Source organism: Thamnophis sirtalis, unplaced genomic scaffold (genome assembly GCF_051295495.1).
Source record: "Thamnophis sirtalis isolate CommonGarterSnake01/CBP01778 unplaced genomic scaffold, rThaSir2_p1.2 scaffold_13, whole genome shotgun sequence".
In the NCBI taxonomy this organism is placed as follows: Eukaryota; Metazoa; Chordata; class Lepidosauria; order Squamata; family Natricidae; genus Thamnophis; species Thamnophis sirtalis.
In genome coordinates this window covers 31,234,134-31,253,699 of record NW_028261393.1, presented here as the reverse complement: position 1 = coordinate 31,253,699, position 19,566 = coordinate 31,234,134, and the positions used below count along the sequence as shown (strand labels likewise).

Here is a 19,566-nt window from a genome sequence, read left to right as displayed (position 1 = left end):
AGCCGCAGTTTGCTGACCCCTAGACTACATGATCTCCAGACTCTTTTCCAACTCCTTTTATTCTGTGAGTGTGCAGTAGCAAGTCTGGCATGCGGGCATGATGCAGTCACTGCATTATGTACCAGTTTTAGCCTCCATGTTGTTTTCAAATGTAGCCCTGTGTAAAGGCCTCAAGGGAGCCTTCCAACTCTAAAATGCTATGAAACCCTATGGATTGCATGAATAATGTCTAATTGTTCATATGCAGAATGCAAACCATTTTGGTCCAGTTTGTTTCCCCTACTACTATCAGTTGCTTCTGCTGTAGAACCTCTGCTTAGTAACCAGGGCAACCATTCTTGCAGATAACTACCTTAATTTGCTACTTCTAATCTAATCTTCACAAATTTGTGCCCTCCAGATGTATAGGTTCACTTTCCATCATCATCAGAGATCATGGGCAAGGTTGGGGATGATGAAATTTCCACTCTAAGGCATCTGAAAAGACACCAAGATGGGGAAATCTGCTCTATTCCAAAATTTATTGTTTGAAGATCTTTTCAGTACCATTCAGTATGACTATTGCATTTGTTCATACTGTCATAAAATTTTTGTTTGTGTAATCAATTTAACATATAGGGATGCAAAGCAGACTGTAACAATGAGTGTCTGTGGGGAGTAAATAACAGCACATGTGTGGCATTATCATGGAAATGCCTGCCTGCCTGCCTGGGATATGGCATCAGATGTTTGGAACTCATGTATATAATGGTAGTATTTGACATCATTGCAATTTGTAGTGGGCACTAGTGACAACCACAATTATTACCTGTGTGCTACCTTTGATCCGCTTACCTATGCTGTACTTGCAGGTCTTGCAGGTAAATTAGGGGATAATCATTTATTTAAGAAAAAAATGCTTAATGTGCATAGATTTGAGCAACAGGTTTATAAAAAGAACTGCTCCAAATGGTAAATGTACAATGCAGTGGCTGCGTAGCTTTCCTGTCTTGTAATCGTTTTCTTGGGGGGTTCAGTCTCAGGGCACTCCAAGTGCAAATTGCAGCAAGCTTCTGCTACAGGTCCTGAAACAATTCAGGAATGTCCAGTTAAAAATGAGGCATTAAGCACCTACCCCCTACCCTCTGAATATGGCTTGTGTGGTGGAGGTAGCACAATGCAAAAGGCTCTTCCACTGGGTCAGTACTGAATGGCTAACAGGTTTTCTAATTTGGAGTCTCGTCAACACACAAACAATAGTGATGAAGGCTTTTGTATAGATATTTTATGTTTCAAAGTTTGTCCAGAGGGAATTGTGCTGCATATCTGTTTCTGTAGATTCTATGATTAGCAACATCAATTGGATGCTAGGCTGAATATAGGGAAAAAATAAAAATGGCAGATAGAAAAGGCATTGTTGTGAATACAATGCCCTTAATCCATTTTCTGGTTTTGCATAATTCACTCAATCATGTCAGCTAGGTTAAAGTATATTCATATGAATCTCTAAAAAAACCCCACACCTCAGTTTAAGAGTAAGCTGTGCAAAGGCAGCCAATACATTTGCAACAGGTCTAGTTAAGTGTGTTGTGGGGTCACAATTGATTTGACAATTGTGCGGAGAACTGAAGAAATTCAATTTTTGTCTCCCTCCACCATGGAAAGGGAAAATGACAATATTGGATAATACTTAACAGTGTCTTCATCAACTTCAAGGACCGCCAACTCTTCTGTAATAAATTTGAATCTGATTTTAGACCTGATGATGCAGTGCTGATAATTTCCAACCTGTTTGGTATCTGACCCTCCCATACACAATCACAGTTAGAAAGTCAGTAACTTCAGTGTTGAAGGTCATTAACGCCTGGTAATTCATGGAGTAGAGAGTTCTTCAAAGCCAGGAGATCCAGATTATGGATCTCATGGGGCAGGAAAAACAACTCCATCCAGAGTTCCCTCAAACTATGAGATGGACAGGATACAAAAAAACATATGTTTAAGTAATACTACTGAATGCCACTGTGAATATTTCTCCTGGCAAGTAGGGCATCCAAATATTGATAATTAAACTACGGTACTATGCCTAAAATGTGACTTTCATAAGAAAAAGGGATCTTTAATGACTGAGGAGATTAGCCCAACTAATTGCAGAATCTTAAAATTGAGATATAATAATTTTTCATAATAAATTACATCATATTTAAAATGTTTTTGTCACAACTGCAAGAAGCAGAACTGAAGCACTATGGAAATGCAAAAACTAATGTTGCAAATTATAACTGCTGAAGGTAAAAAATATGCCTCTTGGATTTTGCAAACATTTCCTTTCAATTCCTTGTTGAAAGAAGGAATTACCTGCTGTAGGAACAATGGTGAAGCAGTTTTGACCATCTCCTTTCCAAATATAAGAAAATGTTTTCCAATTCTTGCATTGCTATCAGTCTAGTGAAATCCCCAGCAAGAAATCAGGAAATAATCTTCTGCATGCCTCTTGTTCAAAGGAGGGATATTCTGGGGGCAAGGAAGCTCAAGTGAAAAAGCAGCCTTGCCAGCAAGTCTTCTAAATTGCAAAACACCTGCTTTTTCCTGAGGAAACTAAAACAATTGATTTCTAACAATTATTATTATTTTATCTTTTCAGTGATGAATGACATCATTGGGGGCATCTTCAATAAAAATTTTATGGATGAGCTGTTTAAGCCACAGGAACTCTATTCCAGGAAAGCCCTAAGGGCAGTTTTTGAGCGGTTGGTTCATGCCTCCATCATGAGACTAAATGCCCCCAGTATGGATAAGGTAAGGTCAAACCTTTCTTTTTCTCTAGATGTCTTCTTATGAATCTGGGTAACCCTTTTTTTTTAAATCAAAAAAAGCCATTGTTAAGTTCACACAACTTGAAACATAGATGCACATGGAAGGGGAGAAATGATCTGAAATATTGATTTTCAGTACATGTATTTAATCACATCAATGCTACTGACTTTATAGCTAAGGACAAAATATGGTGTCATGTAGTCTTATGAAATGTCTACCTGTCTTTTTCTGCTTTCTTAACCAACAAGTGAGCTTAGCCCTTGAAACACGTCCTCCCTGGACTTGTCCATCCCATAGCTTGTCCTCATCAGCCTTCCAAAATGGCAATCTGAACGCTCAGCTTCAGCTTCACTCATTTGTATGTTCAGTTCTCATTTGCTGATTTCCATTCGTATCACTTTTCTTCAATACTCTTTTTTGAGCAAAATAGCTACCAAGATTTTCATTGCTAGGGAAAGCATCTGAATTAATGCATTTACATGTGTATTCTTCAATGAACTATTTATAATCTTTTTCAAGAAACTATGTGGTAAGTGAATACTTACCTATTTACTTTATATTATATAAAGTATACATATACATTTAAGATTTATGTTTAGATACATATCTGAATGAAGGTGTGATAATGTCTAGTAAGTTTGCTGCTGAGATATTTCAAATCATTTGCTTTATCAGCTGAGGGCTTTCAATTAATTTCATACTGTTCTTTTTCACTGTTTATTACAGGAAATCCTTGACTTACGACTACAATTGAGCCCCAAATTTCTATTGCAAAGCAAGAGTTGTTAAATGAATTTTGCCCTTCTTACAATTTTTTTTTACAATTAAGTGAATCGCTGCAGTTGTTTAATTAGTAACATGAAGTGGTAGGATTCAATTTTTTTACTATCAGCTCTGTGGGCGTGGCTTGGTGGCCATGTGAGTGGGTGGGTGTGGCCAACTCAATATCACTCCCACCCAGTCACATGAAAAAAAACCCAGCCACACCTAATCTGGTTTTGTGGCTCCCTGTGTTTTCTGTGGGAAATGGGTCGCGTGACTGAGTGGGCATGACAACTTGATTGGTCTCACCTTTAGGAAATTTCTCCTTAGTCCAACTCACAATAAAAAAGCACAATAAAATAGCACTGTTCCAATATTTAGAATAGAATAGAATAGAATAACAGAGTTGGAAAGGACCTTGGAGGTCTTCTAGTCCAACCCTCTGCTTAGGCAGGAAACCTTGCTACACCACTTTAGACAAATGATGGTCCAATCTCTTCTTAAAAACTTCCAGTGTTGAAGCATTTACAACTTCTGGAGGAACATTGTTCCATTGATTAATTGTTCTGTCAGGAAATTTGAGGGACTCCTACAAAAATGAGGGAGTCAGTCTATTTTCCAAAGCACCGAAAGCACATCAAGAAACAATGGATGGAAACTAACCAAAGAGAGAAGCAACCTAGGACTAAGGAGAAATTTCCTAAGGGTGAGATCAATCAACGAATGGAATAGCTTGTCTTCAGAAGTTGTGGGTGCTCCATGACTAGAGGCTTTCAAAAAGAGTGAGGGAAGTACACCCCAAAAGGACAGTGCTGGCACCACTAAAACAATGCAGAAAACTTAAAACAGCCATTCCCCTTTTTTAAAAAAGTCAACCCAAAGCAAATGCAGCAGCTGAAAGGGAAACTAAGAGCAGCTGCTCAAGCTAATTGAAAGCCTGGGTGTGCTGGCAAAAGCCATTAACCCTTAACTAAAGCCATTAACTATTATTCTATGTTCTCTATGTTCTAAATTGGGTGCTTCACAGCAGAAGCAATACAGCTGGTTGGACAACACATGCACTAAATTCACGCCCTGTATGATCAAGCTGCATCCTTGTCCCCTCCTGTATCTTTTCCCCCAGGAAGAAACAAGAAGTAGCCAACACTGCAGCAGCTATAAAAGGTCTTGGGAAACTCCAGGGAGTATCAGCTCATCACAGAAGTGTTACTTAATACTCTTTATAATCAAAATGTTTGTAATCTTGTCCTTCCTGAAGGGAAGGGGTTAATCCCATCCTTAGATGGGTGATTGATGGGTTTCCTTGCCCTAACCCTTTCAGTTTCTGTTGTTAATTGACCTGATTCAGTGTGTATGGGCTGCATTCCAGCTGCAACGGTTAAGTGGAGTTATTAACTGAAGGGGGAGGGGGAAAAAACCCTCTCTTGCACTTTACTTTTATACGGTTCTCCAAACTACATAAGCAATTAACTAATGGTTCAGGAGAACCGGTGAGAGACGGTTGAATCCCACTTGTGGTAACATGGTTGTTAAGCGAATCTGGCTTCCCCATTGATTTTGCTTGTCAGAAGGTCTCAAAAGGTGATCGCAGGACCCTGGGACACTGCAGCAGTGGTGGGTTCCAGATCCTGTCGCAACCAGTACGCTGCGACAGGGCTGGACGTCCACCTCGGGCATGCACGCTGCACACGCCATCACCCTGTGATGCCCCAGCTTCTCAGCAAGGTCGCGCAGGCGCAGTACGCTGTGCTCACATTTGCAGTTGGCCCATTTCCCTCAAAAAGAGATAAGGAACGCGGGTGGGTGGCCCCAACAAAACACCATTCCAGTACGGCTCGTACCAGGCCATACCACACAGAACCCACCACTGCACTGCAGCTGTCATAAATTCATGCCAGTTGCCAAGTATCCAACTTTTGATCATGTGAGCATGGGAATGCTGCAACGCTCATATGTAAAATGGTCATGTCACTTTTTTCAATGTCGTCGTAATTTTGAATAGTCACTAAATGAACTGTTGTAAGTCAAGGACTATCTGTATATCTTAATATTTTTAATTCTAACCATCACCATATGCATTTAAGTAAATAATGTGCAATATATTGTTGGTAGGTCCTGGGCATGAATGTATTTCCTGCATTTTAACAAACATTGCACTGAAAGCTAACCAGGATCATTGATATTCTTCAAGTAAAATCCTGCTAGCTGTATTAAAATGAGATGCTAAGTCAGTTATTGTGTTCTAGCAAAACATAAGTAACTTTATAAATGCTGCCACGCTGATCTGGCCTCTATGATTAACTGATATCTCTTGGTTCTTCTGTAGCTTTATGATCTAATGACTATGGCTTTCAAGTACCAGGTTCTCCTCTGCCCTCGACCCAAGGACCTTCTGCTCATCACTTTCAACCATCTGGATGCAATTAAGGATTTTGTCTATGAATCACCCAAAATTCTGAACCAAATTGATGTTACCATGCGCAAGTTCATTGATGTATGAATGCTGTACCTTCTATCTTTTGTACAGAAAAAAGTATAAAAGAATAAAAGGCAAAGTAAATTATAGAAAGAATTATAGCTTTATCAACAGTAGATTTAGCTTTCTGGGAATAAAATTAATGGAAGGAACAAGTGAACTGCAGATGAGCTGCATTCATTACATCCTAAAATTCCTAAGTAACCATCTACAGTTTTAACCTTGCCCATTATGCATACCTATATGATACAGTTTGTTTATGCTTTAGTCTCTCATGCCCATCCAAAAGTCTCAGAAAATGAAATAAATTACTATATTTTAGTTAACTATACTGTAGTTAAATATATTGTATGAGAGCCAGGGCATAGAATGAACAGTGATGGTTCAGTGATACACCATCAGTGAAAGATCAAACAGGTCCATCATATCTTTTAAATGGATTGTGATAGTGGTGGTTGCAGGCAGTACGCCCTGGTACAGGGGTACTGGAGCCTGCCCGGAGGGCCCACCCGCCCGCCCGAGCTCCTTACCTGTCCTTTAAAGTCATCAGTGCTTCCGCGCATGGCACGTACAGTGCCTGCATGACGCTCTGCGAACAGCTGGAGCATTGCGGAGGACAGTATGATCCATGTGCGCGCTCTGGAACCCACCACTGAATTATGAAATTAATTCTAAACCGTATAAGCATGATGCACCTGCATCTAGATTTTCATCTGATCATTGGAACGGAGAGATTTGGCTTAAAAGTGGGATCCTACAACCTATCACCAAAATAAATATGATAATAATCTGGTGACAGATATGCGGCCATATGAAATACTTGGCTTGAAAATGGGCAAGAAGAACTGAGAACTCATCAGATGTCGCTTCTGATTCTTTTCCCTAGACCTACGTCTTGCTCTCTGCTGGGGAACTTCAGCTCATCCGCCAAACGCTGCTCATCTTTTTCCAGGATATACATATCAGGGTTGGCATGTTACACATTACTTCTATGGGGTGATAATGGTAAAAAGAGCCGAGGTGGCACAATGGTTAGAGTACAGAACTGCAGGCTACTTCAGCTGACTGCTAGCTGCAATTCGGCAGTTCAAATCTCACCGGCTCAAGGTTGACTCAGCCTTCCATCCTTCCGAGGTGGGTAAAATGAGGACCCAGATTGTTGGGGGCAATATGCTGACTCTTTAAACTGCTTAGAGAAGGCTGTAAAAGCACTATGAAGTGGTATATATGTCTATATTATTCTATTGCTATTGCTAAAATGTTTACCATAGGTGATTTCCAAGTGAAACAGCTTTATTGACAAGTCTTGGTATTTCTTTATAGGTTTCCATTCTCTTAAAAGATAAAGTGCAGAATTCCAATGGCCATTTTGTGCTGCCAACCTCAAGTTCAGTTCCTTGGGGGACAGAGATCCCTGGACTCATCAGGTGAATCCTTTGACTTGCCTTTTTCCTAAACTTTCCTTCACTGGATCAGGTGCTGATCACCAGTCCAAATGGATGTGGATCCCCAGCTTCATACTACAAGGTGTCTTTTGGGGATAACAGGTCTTTACAAGGTTGGGTTGATGAGTGAATTTTTTAGTCCCCAAACTTTCCTATCTATTGTACAAGAATGTCTTATATGTTAAAAGTTTGTCCCCCCCCCCCTTTTAAGTTGTAAGCCGCCCTGAGTCCCCCCAGGGAAAAGGGCGGCATATAAATAAACTTTAAATCTAAAAAAAAAAAATCTAAAGAAAAAAGGAAATGGTATTTACATTTTACAATGTTACAGACTTTATAACAATAAAGAAGATGAAATTCAGAGGATCGAGTTCAGCAGTGGAGGAAATTATGTTCTTCCGTATCGGGAAGGCTCTTTTGACCTTCATGGAGACAGAGTCATTAGACTGGGAACAAACATGTAAGTCATGGTTGGCAGCATTTCAGTTTGGGAGTTTCAGCAACTTTCCTCTATGGCTCTTATGTACCTAAATTAAATTAATCTCTAGATACAGCATCAGCCGGCCTGTAGAGACAGATGTATCAGGGGCCACCAAAAACTTGGCATCTCGTGTTAAGGTCAGTGTCTTTGATTTACCCTCAGAAACACAGAACAAGGATCTGTTTGCTTCCCATTTCATTTTGTTCATTTGTTTGTTTCAGGATTAATATCCTAAATCCCTGGGTTACTACACTGGAACAGACACTCTGTGTAGAAGCTATTTGTTCAGCGTATTCTGCAGAACTGTTTAAAGTTTGATTTCATGTTTCTTTCCTTCTGTTGGGATCTGACTATATCCATTGCAACTACTGTTAAAATGGATTCTGCTTTACTCCAGGGCTACTTACTAAATGAAAGGGGGGTGGGGGGAGAGTGGTATTTCAAGCCTACTGGTTTCCAGATAGGAGAAATTGGGAAACCAATAATTAGCACCAATAACATTTCACATTAGATCAGATTGTGTAACTTACGTGTTTCTTTCCATAACTCTTAGAAATTTTGTTGTCAATGCAGGAGAACACTGCTCCCAACCCTCTTGCTAAAGAAGAGCTGGATTTATTAGCCAGGCTGATGGGTGGCTTGGAGATCAAGAAGCCCCTAGTCAAAGAGGGTGGTTTTCATCTGAATCTTTTCACCACTGATGAGGAGGAAGAGTATGATACTTGGCTTTAAATGGTAGTAACAATGGTGGTGGGTCTTCCATATATCCAGTTACCCTTGGCCTTTGAAATATCAGGGGTCATTCTCCTGAGTATGTGAGTTAGTGATAAAAAGTCAATACATGGAGATTAATCAATTGTATTTATTCTGATCTCTTAAGACACGCTGCCCTGACTCATCCAGAGGAGTTATCCTATCAAGTTCTCAATATCCATGCAGACCAGGTAGACATTTGTTGCTGCATCTTATTATTTCTTTAAAAAAATGAGTAACACAGGTTTTCTTTTAACTGGACCAACTTCAATTTGCATATGTAAGCTTTTAAGTGACATATCCCTCTTAATGTTTTTGTTCCAGTTAATAAATATACAAAAACAAGATGATTTTTAGACAGAACACATTCATAAGAAATACTCTACTGTTATTTGCGGATTAGTCTGAACAAATATTTTCTGTGCAAAATAGTTAGAAGCTTCCATGGACCCATATGCAGACCAAAGCCAGTCCTGATTGGTTGTTCCTGTGACCAACATTCAACGAAATATAACATTGTTTCCAAACAAAATAAGTCATTATAACTCATAGTCATGGAGCGCCCCCACCTTCTCCATGGCTTTTAAGAAAAGTGGGAGAGGAAAAACTGAGGGAGGTCAGTCATGTAGCTAGGACTTCCAGAAGCTTGTTTTAATAATAAGGCAGATTAAAGGAAGGTAGCAGACCATGGCTCAAAATCCTATCAGATTAATAGGTCTGGAATAGATCATGAAAAACAAAATATTAAAAGCACACACACAAATAATCCATTTCTGTGAAAAGGAAAATGAGAAGTGTTAAGAATCCATTATGGATGAATTGGAAAAGCACAAAGAAGACATAGAGGAAATGGAAGTAAAGACTCCTAAAACAATCAAGGAAATGGGGGTAGGAAGTGTAGCTCCAGATTGATAAAGACATAGAGCAGGGGTGTCAAACTTGATTTCATTGAGGGCTGCATCAGGGTTATGTTTGACCCTGGGGGAGCTGGGGTGGCCTGGCCAGCTCAGTGTCACTCATCGAGGCCCTGTTTTCGGCTACGATGGCCTCCTACAGCCCTCTGCCAGCAAAAATGGAACTCGGGAAGAATGCATGCGGCCCTCCTGAGCTCCATTTTCACTGGCAGAGGCACTGTGGGCCAGTCCTTTGCTCTTTCTTGGGTGGCCCCACAGGCCAGATCTAAGCACCCTGCAGGCTGGATCCGGCCCGCAAGCCTTGAGTTTGACACCCCTGACATAGAAAAAGATTCACCTTGTTTCCTAAACAAATCTTTAGTCTTCAGGAACTGACCAGCATTCATAGCAAGCCACAGCAATGCCAAAATATCCACATCCACATCCACACGTACATTCTGATGTCTGACATACTGTAAATACAGAAGAATTTATGTGATGTCATAACACATTCCTGACAAGTTGCATCCTGAGGTGCTGGAAGGAGGTAGCAGAAGACCAGTCCCTTAGGCTAAGAGATTGCTGTGGATATAATCAGTGGTGGGTTTCAAATAATTCCACCAGTTCGCTGAAAATATGAGTGCACATGTCAACTCAGCATCACTCCCACCCAGTCACATGACACCCCCCCAGCCACACCTACCCAGGTTTCATGGCTCTCGGTGTTTTCTGTGGGAAATGGGTCTTTCTCTCTCCCTCCACCCACCCCTCTCATGTCTGTTTTTCTGTTTCCTCTCCCTCTCTCTTCTTCTTTCCTTTCCTTTTTCTTTCTTCCTTTCTTTCTTCCTTTCCTTCCTTCAATAAGAATTCATATTAAATCTTACTGGCAATAAAGCAGCAAAACGGCAACATTTTTCCGCTCTTATTGCGTCCGCAGATAACTGCCCAGCTGCCCTCTTTAGGGTGACCTGCTCCTTACTTAATCAAGGAACTGGGGAAGACCTCTTGCAGGGTAGGGCTGAGGAATTTGCTCAGTATCTGCAGGATAAAATTGCTCAGATTCGGACAGGCTTGGACTCTGACTGGGTAGATTCGGGCGAGTCGACGGGGATGAATCTTGTGGAGTGTATCTGGGATGAGTTTGACCCTGTGACCCCCGAGGGCATGGACAGGATTATGGGGAGACTCAGTGCTGCCACTTGTGTGCTGGACCCATGTCCCTCTTGATTAGTTTTGGCTTCCCGGGAGGTGACATGAGGCTGGCTCCAGGTGATTACCAACGCTTCATTGAGAGAGGGGTTCTTTCCCACCTTGAAGGAGGCAGTGGTGAGGCCCCTCCTTAAGAAGCCTTCCCTGGACCCAGCCTCTTTAGCCAACTATTGTCCGGTCTCCAACCTTCGCTTTGTAAATGTCTATAGGGTTTTTTGGATATTCTATTTAATCTTTCAACTTTTGTAATATGTGTTTTTATGTTGTACGCCACCCTGAGTCCTTTGGGAGAAGGGCGGCATATAAGTCCAATAAACCTAACCTAACCTTTCTTCCCGTTCCCTCTTTCTTTTTCTTTCTTTCTCATTGAATACAATAGCAAATCCAAAATAAAGTTATTAATGGCGGGAAATTGCTTCTCTGTAACCTTTTCATAGTGAACTTTAAGTTGATAGAAGCTGGCAAGTTTGTACTAACAGCTATAGCATATATATTTTGATTTCTGTTGAGTTTGACAATATAATACATTATCCAAAATGATAAATAATATTATTTTCAGATGCATTTTTTGCCATCTCTGTTACTTTCTTTAAAAAATCAGACTTGGATTCAATTTGTGCCTTCTGGCAAACTGCAGTTTTTTTGGCAAGAGATCTAGCTTGTCATTGTTTTTGTCATAGGTCTGAGAAAGTTTCTTTCTGTCTTTCTTTCTGTCTTTCTTTCTTTCCCTTCCTTCCTTTCTTTCCCTTCCTTTCTCTTCCTTTCTCTCCCCCTTCTCTCTCTGATTTGTTTCCCTCTCTTTTCCCTTTCTCATTTTCTCTTTCATTTCTCTCTCTCTTTTTCTGTGGGAAACGGGTCCAAATGGCTCTTTTGTGGCCTAGGGGATGGAATGGAAGCTTACCAGATTTGTAAATTATATCAAGATAGGTGATAATAATTCAGATAATCTCCTACACAGAATGTATGGATATGTGACAAACTGTTTCTGGCTAATTCAACATTAACAAACAGAGCGATGCAACAGCTAAAAAGGTCTTGAACTGAATTCGCAAATGTTGCAGCCAGGTCATAATAATCCCCTAACATTGACAGTTTAGATCTTACTTGGGAGACTTGGATTCTGTTCTGGGCTTTAGGAAACAAGCATGAATTTAGAAAAAGCTTCCAGGATTAAAGGGATCTGGAAACAAATGTTGTGAGGAATGGCTAAAGAAACTGTATTTAGCTGACAAAAGAAAAGACGAAATGTTATATGTATGTTATAGTACAGTGATGGTAAACCTTTTTCTAAAAATTGTGCCCGTGTGCACACGTACCCATGCAACTGTGTATGCAGGTGACCCCCCCCCCACATGCACATGACCCTCCTGCATGGGGGAGGGGGGATTTTCACCCTCCCCAGGTTCTGGAGGCTTTCCTGAAGCCTGGGGAGGGTGAAAACAGCCAAAAATCAGCTGGCTGATTCACACCAGAACTGAGGGCTGCCATGCGGACAAATATGGCTCCATGTGCCATAGGTTCACCATCACGGTTATAGTATAAAGTTGGAAAAATTCTTAAAGGTTAGCTTAAGTGCTCAGTGCAGGATTTTCTACAGCTTATTTCACAGATTATCATATAACTGTTGTTTTTAGCCAAAAATAGTGAGCTCTCTGGATATGATCATTCAGCCAAGTGTGAATGCATCTAATTAATCTTCTAGGCCATATTTTATAGAGAACATCTTGAAACTATCAAAATACACTAATCTTACATTATTCTTCACCAATACTGTAAATAGAAGGGTATTGTGAATAGAGGAAAATCCTCAGCTGAAAATAGAGATAAATATTAACAGCTTGAAATTAAAGGAAATTAAGGCTGAAAATTAATAAGACTGAATATAAGTATCAGCTTAATAGCATTAGCAATAGCATTTAGACATATACTGCTTCAGTGCTTTACAGCCTTTGCTAAGCTGTTTATAAGAGTCAGCACATTGCCCCCAACAATCTGGGTCCTCATTTTACGGTCCTCGGAAGGACGAAAAGCTGAGTCAACCCCTTGTGAGATTCGATCTGCCAAATTGCAGGCAGCCGGCAGTCAGCAGAAGTAGTCTGCAGTACTGTACTCTAACCACTGCACCACTGTGGTTCTTAATAGAGTGGATTGATTTTTTAAAGAGCTGTTTTGTTCAAATGAGATGTTTTGAATTCATACACTTACATTCATACTGTCTTAGGGTAATATTATATTTTGTCTACACTTCTGTTCTTACATGAATACTTACTTGCAACATTTATTGAAACAGGACCAGCAACGGAACAAGGAGCTAGATCGTATCATGGGGGAATTTGAGATGTCGGAACAGCACAATGAGACAAACAGCAAAGAATGTGACTTGTTGGCGATGATGGATAAACTCTAACCCTCAGCTTTGAAGAGCCATACAGCTTTAATGCAAAGGAATGTTAGGACACCCAACGTGATGTTAGAAGATGTCAGTCAGATAGAACAGAATGGATTCTTAAGTTATCCATTTTTTGTTAGGACACTTGACTCTCCTAGATGTATATTTCATCTTGGTATCATATAGCTGGTTAGAGTTCACATAATATAATAAACCAAAACTAAAATTATATTGGAGCCCCATAATAAACTCTAGGACAGCCTTATTTTTTTCAGCTGTTACACCCAGGGCATTTCAGGCAAATGAAGTTATGGTTGTGTTTCACACGATCATCAGTACCAAAAATAATCTGTGGTCCCACAACAAAAAACAAAATCTGAGCCTCCCCCCAAACTCCACTCCAAATTTAGGAGTGACTGGTGGCTGCTTTTCTTGCCAGTGGATAACTGAGGGTAGAAGGGAAAAAAAGGGCAGAGAATCCACCACTCGTTGCCCTGAAATTGACCCACATTTAAAACCTGGCTGCCTACCCTCTTTGTGAGGTGCAGTAAAGCTCAGTACAATTTACATAAGCGTTCATGCTAATTCAGAAGATGGGAAGAAAACACATAAAATGGCCACCGTGCCAGGGTACAAAGTTACTCTGCCAAGGACATCATTAGTTCACTACTAAAGGGACTCAAAAATGGCTTTAAGTGTCCCAGGGTGTAAGTGGTGTTTTCATGTAATAGCAATAGCACTTAGACTTATATACCATTTCACAGTGCTTCTCTTAAGCGCTTTAGAGTCAACATATTGCCCCCAACAATCTGAGTCCTGCGCCTGGTGAGATTCAGTCTGCCAAACTGCTGGCAGCCAATGTTCAGCAGAATTAGCCTGCAGTATCGCACTCTAACCACTGCGGCTCTTACTGGCCTAATGCTGGCCTAAGACAGCCCAGGACCACGGGTAAGGTAGGGCTGCCTACTTTGATCCAAGGTGATCCAGCCGATCAGCTGTGCATCAGCTCCATCTATCTGGCCATGGATTCTGCCTGTGTTTTGCAATGCTGCTGAGTCACAGAAAAGACTAAAAGCCAGCTTCTGCAATCATCACCCAAAGCTGTCCGCTGTGCACACCAATATGCACTGCTCCTCTGAAAACCAGTTCCATCTATGTCGCCCTATACATAATACAGTTGGGGGGAGGGGGGAAGGTTGTTGCATAAGTAGGCCAGAAGATAGGCAGAGCCTTCCTCCATGTTTACATTTATATTGGTGCAAGGGAGACTGCTTGCGGCTCAGTCAGCATGAATGGATAAATGCTCTGGGTGCCAACAGAAGGGCCAGAGCAGAAATAACAGAATAAGAGTTGGAAGGGATGTTGGAGGTCTTCTAGTCCAACCCATTGCTCAAGGCAGGAGACCCTATATCATTTCAGACAAATGGTTGTCTAATCTCTTATTGAAAACCTGCAGTGATGGAGCACTCACAACTTCAGGAGGGAAGCCATTCCATTGGTAAATAGTTTTAACTTCAAGAAATTTCTCATTTCCAAGTTGAATTTCCCTTTGATGAGCTTCTATCCATTGCTGCTTCTCCTGCCCTCCAGTGTTTTGGAGAATAGGTGACTTCCTTTCTTCTGTGACAGTGTCACACCTGCCCCAACTTGGGTTCTTAGGAAAGAAAAACCATTGACTCCATTTGTGTGAAAGGAATACTTTTACTAAAAGCCAAGTAGTTACAGTACAACAAAGCCAGATCTGAAAGTTTGCACCCAAAGGTTTCCGAGTTAACTTTCCCTTTCTGTTCCTCCCCTCTGTTCTCTCCCAGTGGTGGGGTTCAATCAGTTTGCACGGATTCAGTAAACCGGCTGAATAGTATCCATTTCAATCCAATACAGAGGGGTGTCGCAGTCAAACTCAAGGTCCTTAGGCTGGCCCTTGGTACCTCGTCCTGGCCCAGCTGGGTACTCCCTCTGGGCATGCATAGCACATTTGCCTGCCTTGCCAGGCCTGGCCTCATATGCCCGGCCCCGCTTTGCCCCTCCCCTCCCGCCATTCCTTTTTTTCACCTCGCCCACCTGCTCTCCTTGCCCAGCCTTGCCTCAACACTCCTGGCTGCTCACCCTGACACACCCAGCCTTGCCTCAACACGTGATGGCTGGCCTCGCCTCGATATGTGATGCCCTGACATGCCCTGCATGGCAGGCTGGTGTGGGGGAGGACATCTGCAGGTCCCCATGCCTTCCTCACCCTAAAATACCTTGTGCACTTAATGAGCCTCACGTTCAATTAGCAAATGTGTGGGCTAAAGGAGGGAGTGATTCCGTTCAAGATATAAGATTCACTCCCAGGTATCCTCAGATTACGAATGGAATGGGCAGGTTCCATTACATTCACAACTTGAGGACTACCTGTATTCCAAGTGTGATCTTACCAGTGTAAAAAGCAGTACAGGTAGTCCTCAACTCACAACAGTACATTTAATGACTTCAAAGTTATAACAGCACTGAAAAAAGTGACCTGTTTTCACACTTATGACCATTGCACCATCTCCTTGATCAAAATTCAGATGCTTAGCAGCTGACTTGTATTTATGACAGTTGCAGTATCCCAGGGTAATTTGATCCCCTTTTGTGATCTTCTGACAAGCAAAGTCAATGGGGAAGCCAGATTAACTTAACAATCATGTTACTAAACTTAACAACTGCAATGATTCACTTAACAACTGGCAAGAAAGATGGCAAAATGGGGCAAAACACAACAATCTTAGCAACTTGTGGTCATAAATCGAGGAGTACCTGTGCTAACATTTCTCATGATCTTGAAGCTATCCCTCCTCTCATCATGCAGCCTAGGACCGTGCTGGTCTTTTTGGCAGGTGAAACCACCCCTGCCTCGCATTTAAGTGGCTGTCCATTAGGACGGGGGTCCCCAATCCCAGCCCATTCCGAACCGGGCGGCGCGAGCGATGGGTGCCCGCGCCCCTCCCTCGCACAACCTCCACATACACACAGTGCCGCCAACCGGGAAAGGCTGCATCAGGACAAAATCCTTCTCGCAGTTGAGCCAGGCGCCACCTAATCCGTCCCTGAGCATCTGGTTCTCTGTCCCTTCCTTTCCTCGCTCCCGAACTGCATTTCGCTGCGTCTGAAGCCACTTCAGAAATCACTGATCGGCCTGCCTCATCCATCCTGCACGTGACCCGGAAGGAATAGTTCAGTTGGCGCATTCGCGGTGAAACGGCCGCCAGCGGCTGAGCTAGGCTGCCGCGAGGAGGATGAAGGGGGGGGGAGCCGGAGGCGGCAAACTCCGCTTCCGGGGCGGAACATCCGGTGAAGCCATTGGTGCTCGCTCCACGCAGCGAGCTAATGGCATCGTTCCAACACGGGCGGGCGGGCTCTGGCCGGCCAATGGCATTGGCAGCTTTGGAGGCGGGGCTTCGCTGCGCGGGCGACCAAACTCTCTATCGTCGCTGAGGCGAAGCCGGCCGGGCCGTCGCGGGTCTGCCTTCCGAGGCGAGCGGGGCAGGTAGGCGCGGCCGTCCGCCGGAGGAGCGTTGGATGCGGCCCCGGGGTCTTCCGGGTGAGCCGCGCTCCGGGCCGCCATGGAGATCAGCCACTCGGTGAAGGAGCGCACAATCGCGGAGAACAGCCTGGTGCTGCTCTTGCAGGGCTTGCACAGCCGCGTCACCACCGTGGAGCTGCGTGACGAGAGCGTGGCCGTGGGCCGCATTGTCAACGTGGACGCCTTCATGAACGTCCGCCTGGGCGAGGCCACCTTCACCGACCGCCACGGCCGCGCCTGCCGGCTGCAGGACCTCTTCATCACCGGCAGGAACGTCCGCTACGTCCACATTCCCGACGAGGTGGACATCCGGGCCACCATCGAGCAGCAGCTGCAGCTCATCCACCGTGTCCGCACCTTCGGCGGCCGAGGCAAGGGCAGGACCGAGTTCCTTTGGCCGAAGCCAGCGGCCAAGTGACCGTTCCGGCGGGCACGCGGTGAAGCTAGAGCTGGAAATCTGCTCGCTTCCGGAGAAATGTGTCCGGTAAGACCCGTCGCTCGCTTGGGAAGGCCGTGGCTGCTTCCCCCGCTCGGCGGTTCACAGAGGAATCGGATGACGACGTTCCTTTGCCGGAATATAGACCCCTGCCTACCCCCAAGGACCCTATTTTCAGGGGCTTTTCTCGTCATAGTTTGTCTCCACCCTGAACTGCTTCCCCCTCCCCAAGGATAAACTTTGAAGCTTTAAAATCCAGACTGCCTGTTGAAGTAGGGTGTACTCTTTGGGATCCCGGCTCCGTATGGTTGATGATTTTGGATTACAGTAATCTAGTCAGAAATAAAAAATTATTTTGCACCTAATAGGTTGGAATTCCTGGAGTTTTTTGTATTTGTTCAGTTTACAAAATAAGTAAAGGATGGTAAGCAAAATGTCTCTTTTATCTGGGGAAAACCCAGACGCACAAAAATGAAACAGCCCTGGATTCCAAGGCTGGTTGTTCTTCACATTACTTCTAATCCCCTTTATGGTTCCTGGCTTGTGGAAAACTGCCTAAAAATAATGTGGCCCTGTCAACAAAACCATGCCCTTGTTCCTGCATAATATGTGAAGGCTGGGTTATGCAACACACTAGTCCTGGCAAAAACGGATGGTAGTGGGTGACTGTAATTGTTATATGAATACCATTCTATTAGGCCATAATTTGTTAGACTTATATTTTGTTAACCTGAGTTACGCTTTGTTACATTTTGTCAACTAAACAGCATAGTAGGTTGCTGGAGGAAATACGGGGGTGAAAATTTTGCTTGCAAACTATGAGTTATTGAAACTTGCTTGGTTTAGAACTGCCTGCAACAGTGCCTAGGTGCCCCTGCATACCTACACTGCAAAGGGGTTGATGGCTAAGCATAGGTTGCAGATGGCTGCATTGTGCACACCTCCCAAATCCCAGCTGCATATTTTGAAGAGATGCGTATCCTGAGTGCTCATTGGCTGATGGCAATAGCATTTAGACTTCTATACCGCTTCATAGCGGTTTACAGAATCAGCATATTGCCCCCAACAATCTGGATTGTCATTTTACTGACCTCAGAAGGCTGGAAGACTGGATCAACCTTAAGCCGCTCAGAATCAAACTCCTGGAGTGAGCAGAGTTAGATCCATCTTCCTGTTCTTTGCTATTTGAGCACCCACCAGCCAGAACATTACATTTGCAGAAATATAAATGGAACATCTATGCACCTGTCCCCAAACAGATGCATGTGTTTGACAGCCTTGTTCTAGTCTAACCCTGTGCCAGTGATGGCTAACCTTTTTGTCATCACATGCCGAAAGTGCTCGCATGTACAACAGCACGTGTGTGCAACAGCGTGTGTGCAACAGCACACACCTGCACCCATAATGCAACGTGTTCAACTCCCCCCCCCGTGCACCCTGCGCATGCATGGGCGGCATCCCCCCACCCCCGCATCCCATTTTGGGTCTAGTAGGCCTCCCTGCAACCACTTGGGAGCAAAAACATGGATTACTTCAATGTCTCGTTTTGTAAGATTTTTCATCCTTCCTGGATACTATTGGACCCAACCTGTCTTCTCTCATAATGTATCAAATCCACTTTTCCAATTATACAAGTTAGAAGAAATTTCTCCTCTTCTGAATTTCACAAATTCAACAATAGCAAGGTCATTTCTCCCAAAATGCCAGATACCTTCATTTCTTCAGCCATTCCTTTTTTCCTCTTCTTGCACCTAATCTAAAAATTAACTTGACTCCTGTAGTCATATTTAGCTAAGTCTGGCATTGTATATTGTATAGGCAGGCTGCTGCATAATGTGTTCCTTTCATAATTGCTAAGCAACTGAAAGCATAGCCAATAGGGGATCTGGCTCTAAATCTCCATTAATTTTTTAAAAGCTAAGATTTTTATGATGGTGGTATTGATATGTATGTGGGCCTGAAAATGGCCTTGCAAAATCAGCTTTAAATATGAAAATTTTTACTGAATTGATTAATCAGGAAATGGAAGTTTACAGAATTGTGGGTATGCAAATAGATATACCATATTTTTCAGAGTATAAGTTCAAGGTTTTGAAGAGGCAAGTTTTTAAAAAGGTTTTGCACTCTGCAAACCTCCCCAAAACGGCCCATTTTTCGTGAAAACAGGCCCATTTTTTTCAAGAAAAGGGGCATGAATAGCCCTTTTTGTAGTGTTTCTGGGGCTGTGGGGGTCAAAAACAAGCAAAAAATGGCCCATTTTGGTGAAAACAGGCCAGTTTTTTGTCAAAAAAGGGGGCATTAAGAAGCTTATAGGATGCTCCCGGGGGCTGGGGGGGCAAAAACTGGCCCATTTCTTTCTCATTTCTGCCCTCCCCAGCCCCCAAG

General features: G+C 43.0%; 2 protein-coding genes across 4 annotated transcripts in view; both read left to right on the top strand.

The window, feature by feature from the left end:
* Positions 1-13,447, top strand: part of OSCP1 (organic solute carrier partner 1) — a 34,524-nt gene extending 21,077 nt beyond the window's left edge. The window contains exons 2-10 of one of the 3 annotated variants that reach the window (XR_015698392.1): positions 2,621-2,775; positions 5,882-6,049; positions 6,918-6,998; positions 7,355-7,458; positions 7,805-7,933; positions 8,022-8,091; positions 8,528-8,689; positions 8,835-8,898; positions 13,100-13,135. Coding sequence is in view for 2 of the 3 variants with exons in the window: in XM_087728225.1 (XP_087584351.1) it covers positions 2,621-2,775; positions 5,882-6,049; positions 6,918-6,998; positions 7,355-7,458; positions 7,805-7,933; positions 8,022-8,091; positions 8,528-8,667; positions 8,835-8,898; positions 13,100-13,216 (1,028 nt within the window). In the remaining variant the exon portion in view is untranslated. Of the gene's footprint in view, positions 1-2,620; positions 2,776-5,881; positions 6,050-6,917; positions 6,999-7,354; positions 7,459-7,804; positions 7,934-8,021; positions 8,092-8,527; positions 8,690-8,834; positions 8,899-13,099 lie in introns of all 3 variants that reach the window. The other 2 variants (XM_087728225.1, XM_087728226.1) reach the window with 2 other exon arrangements.
* Positions 13,448-16,647: 3,200 nt separating this feature from the next.
* LSM10 (LSM10, U7 small nuclear RNA associated) lies at positions 16,648-17,546 on the top strand. The gene has a single exon (XM_014067537.2). It carries the CDS (start codon positions 16,786-16,788, stop codon positions 17,161-17,163), a length of 378 nt encoding a protein of 125 aa, XP_013923012.1. The 5' UTR covers positions 16,648-16,785; the 3' UTR covers positions 17,164-17,546.
* The last annotated feature ends 2,020 nt before the right edge of the window (positions 17,547-19,566 follow it).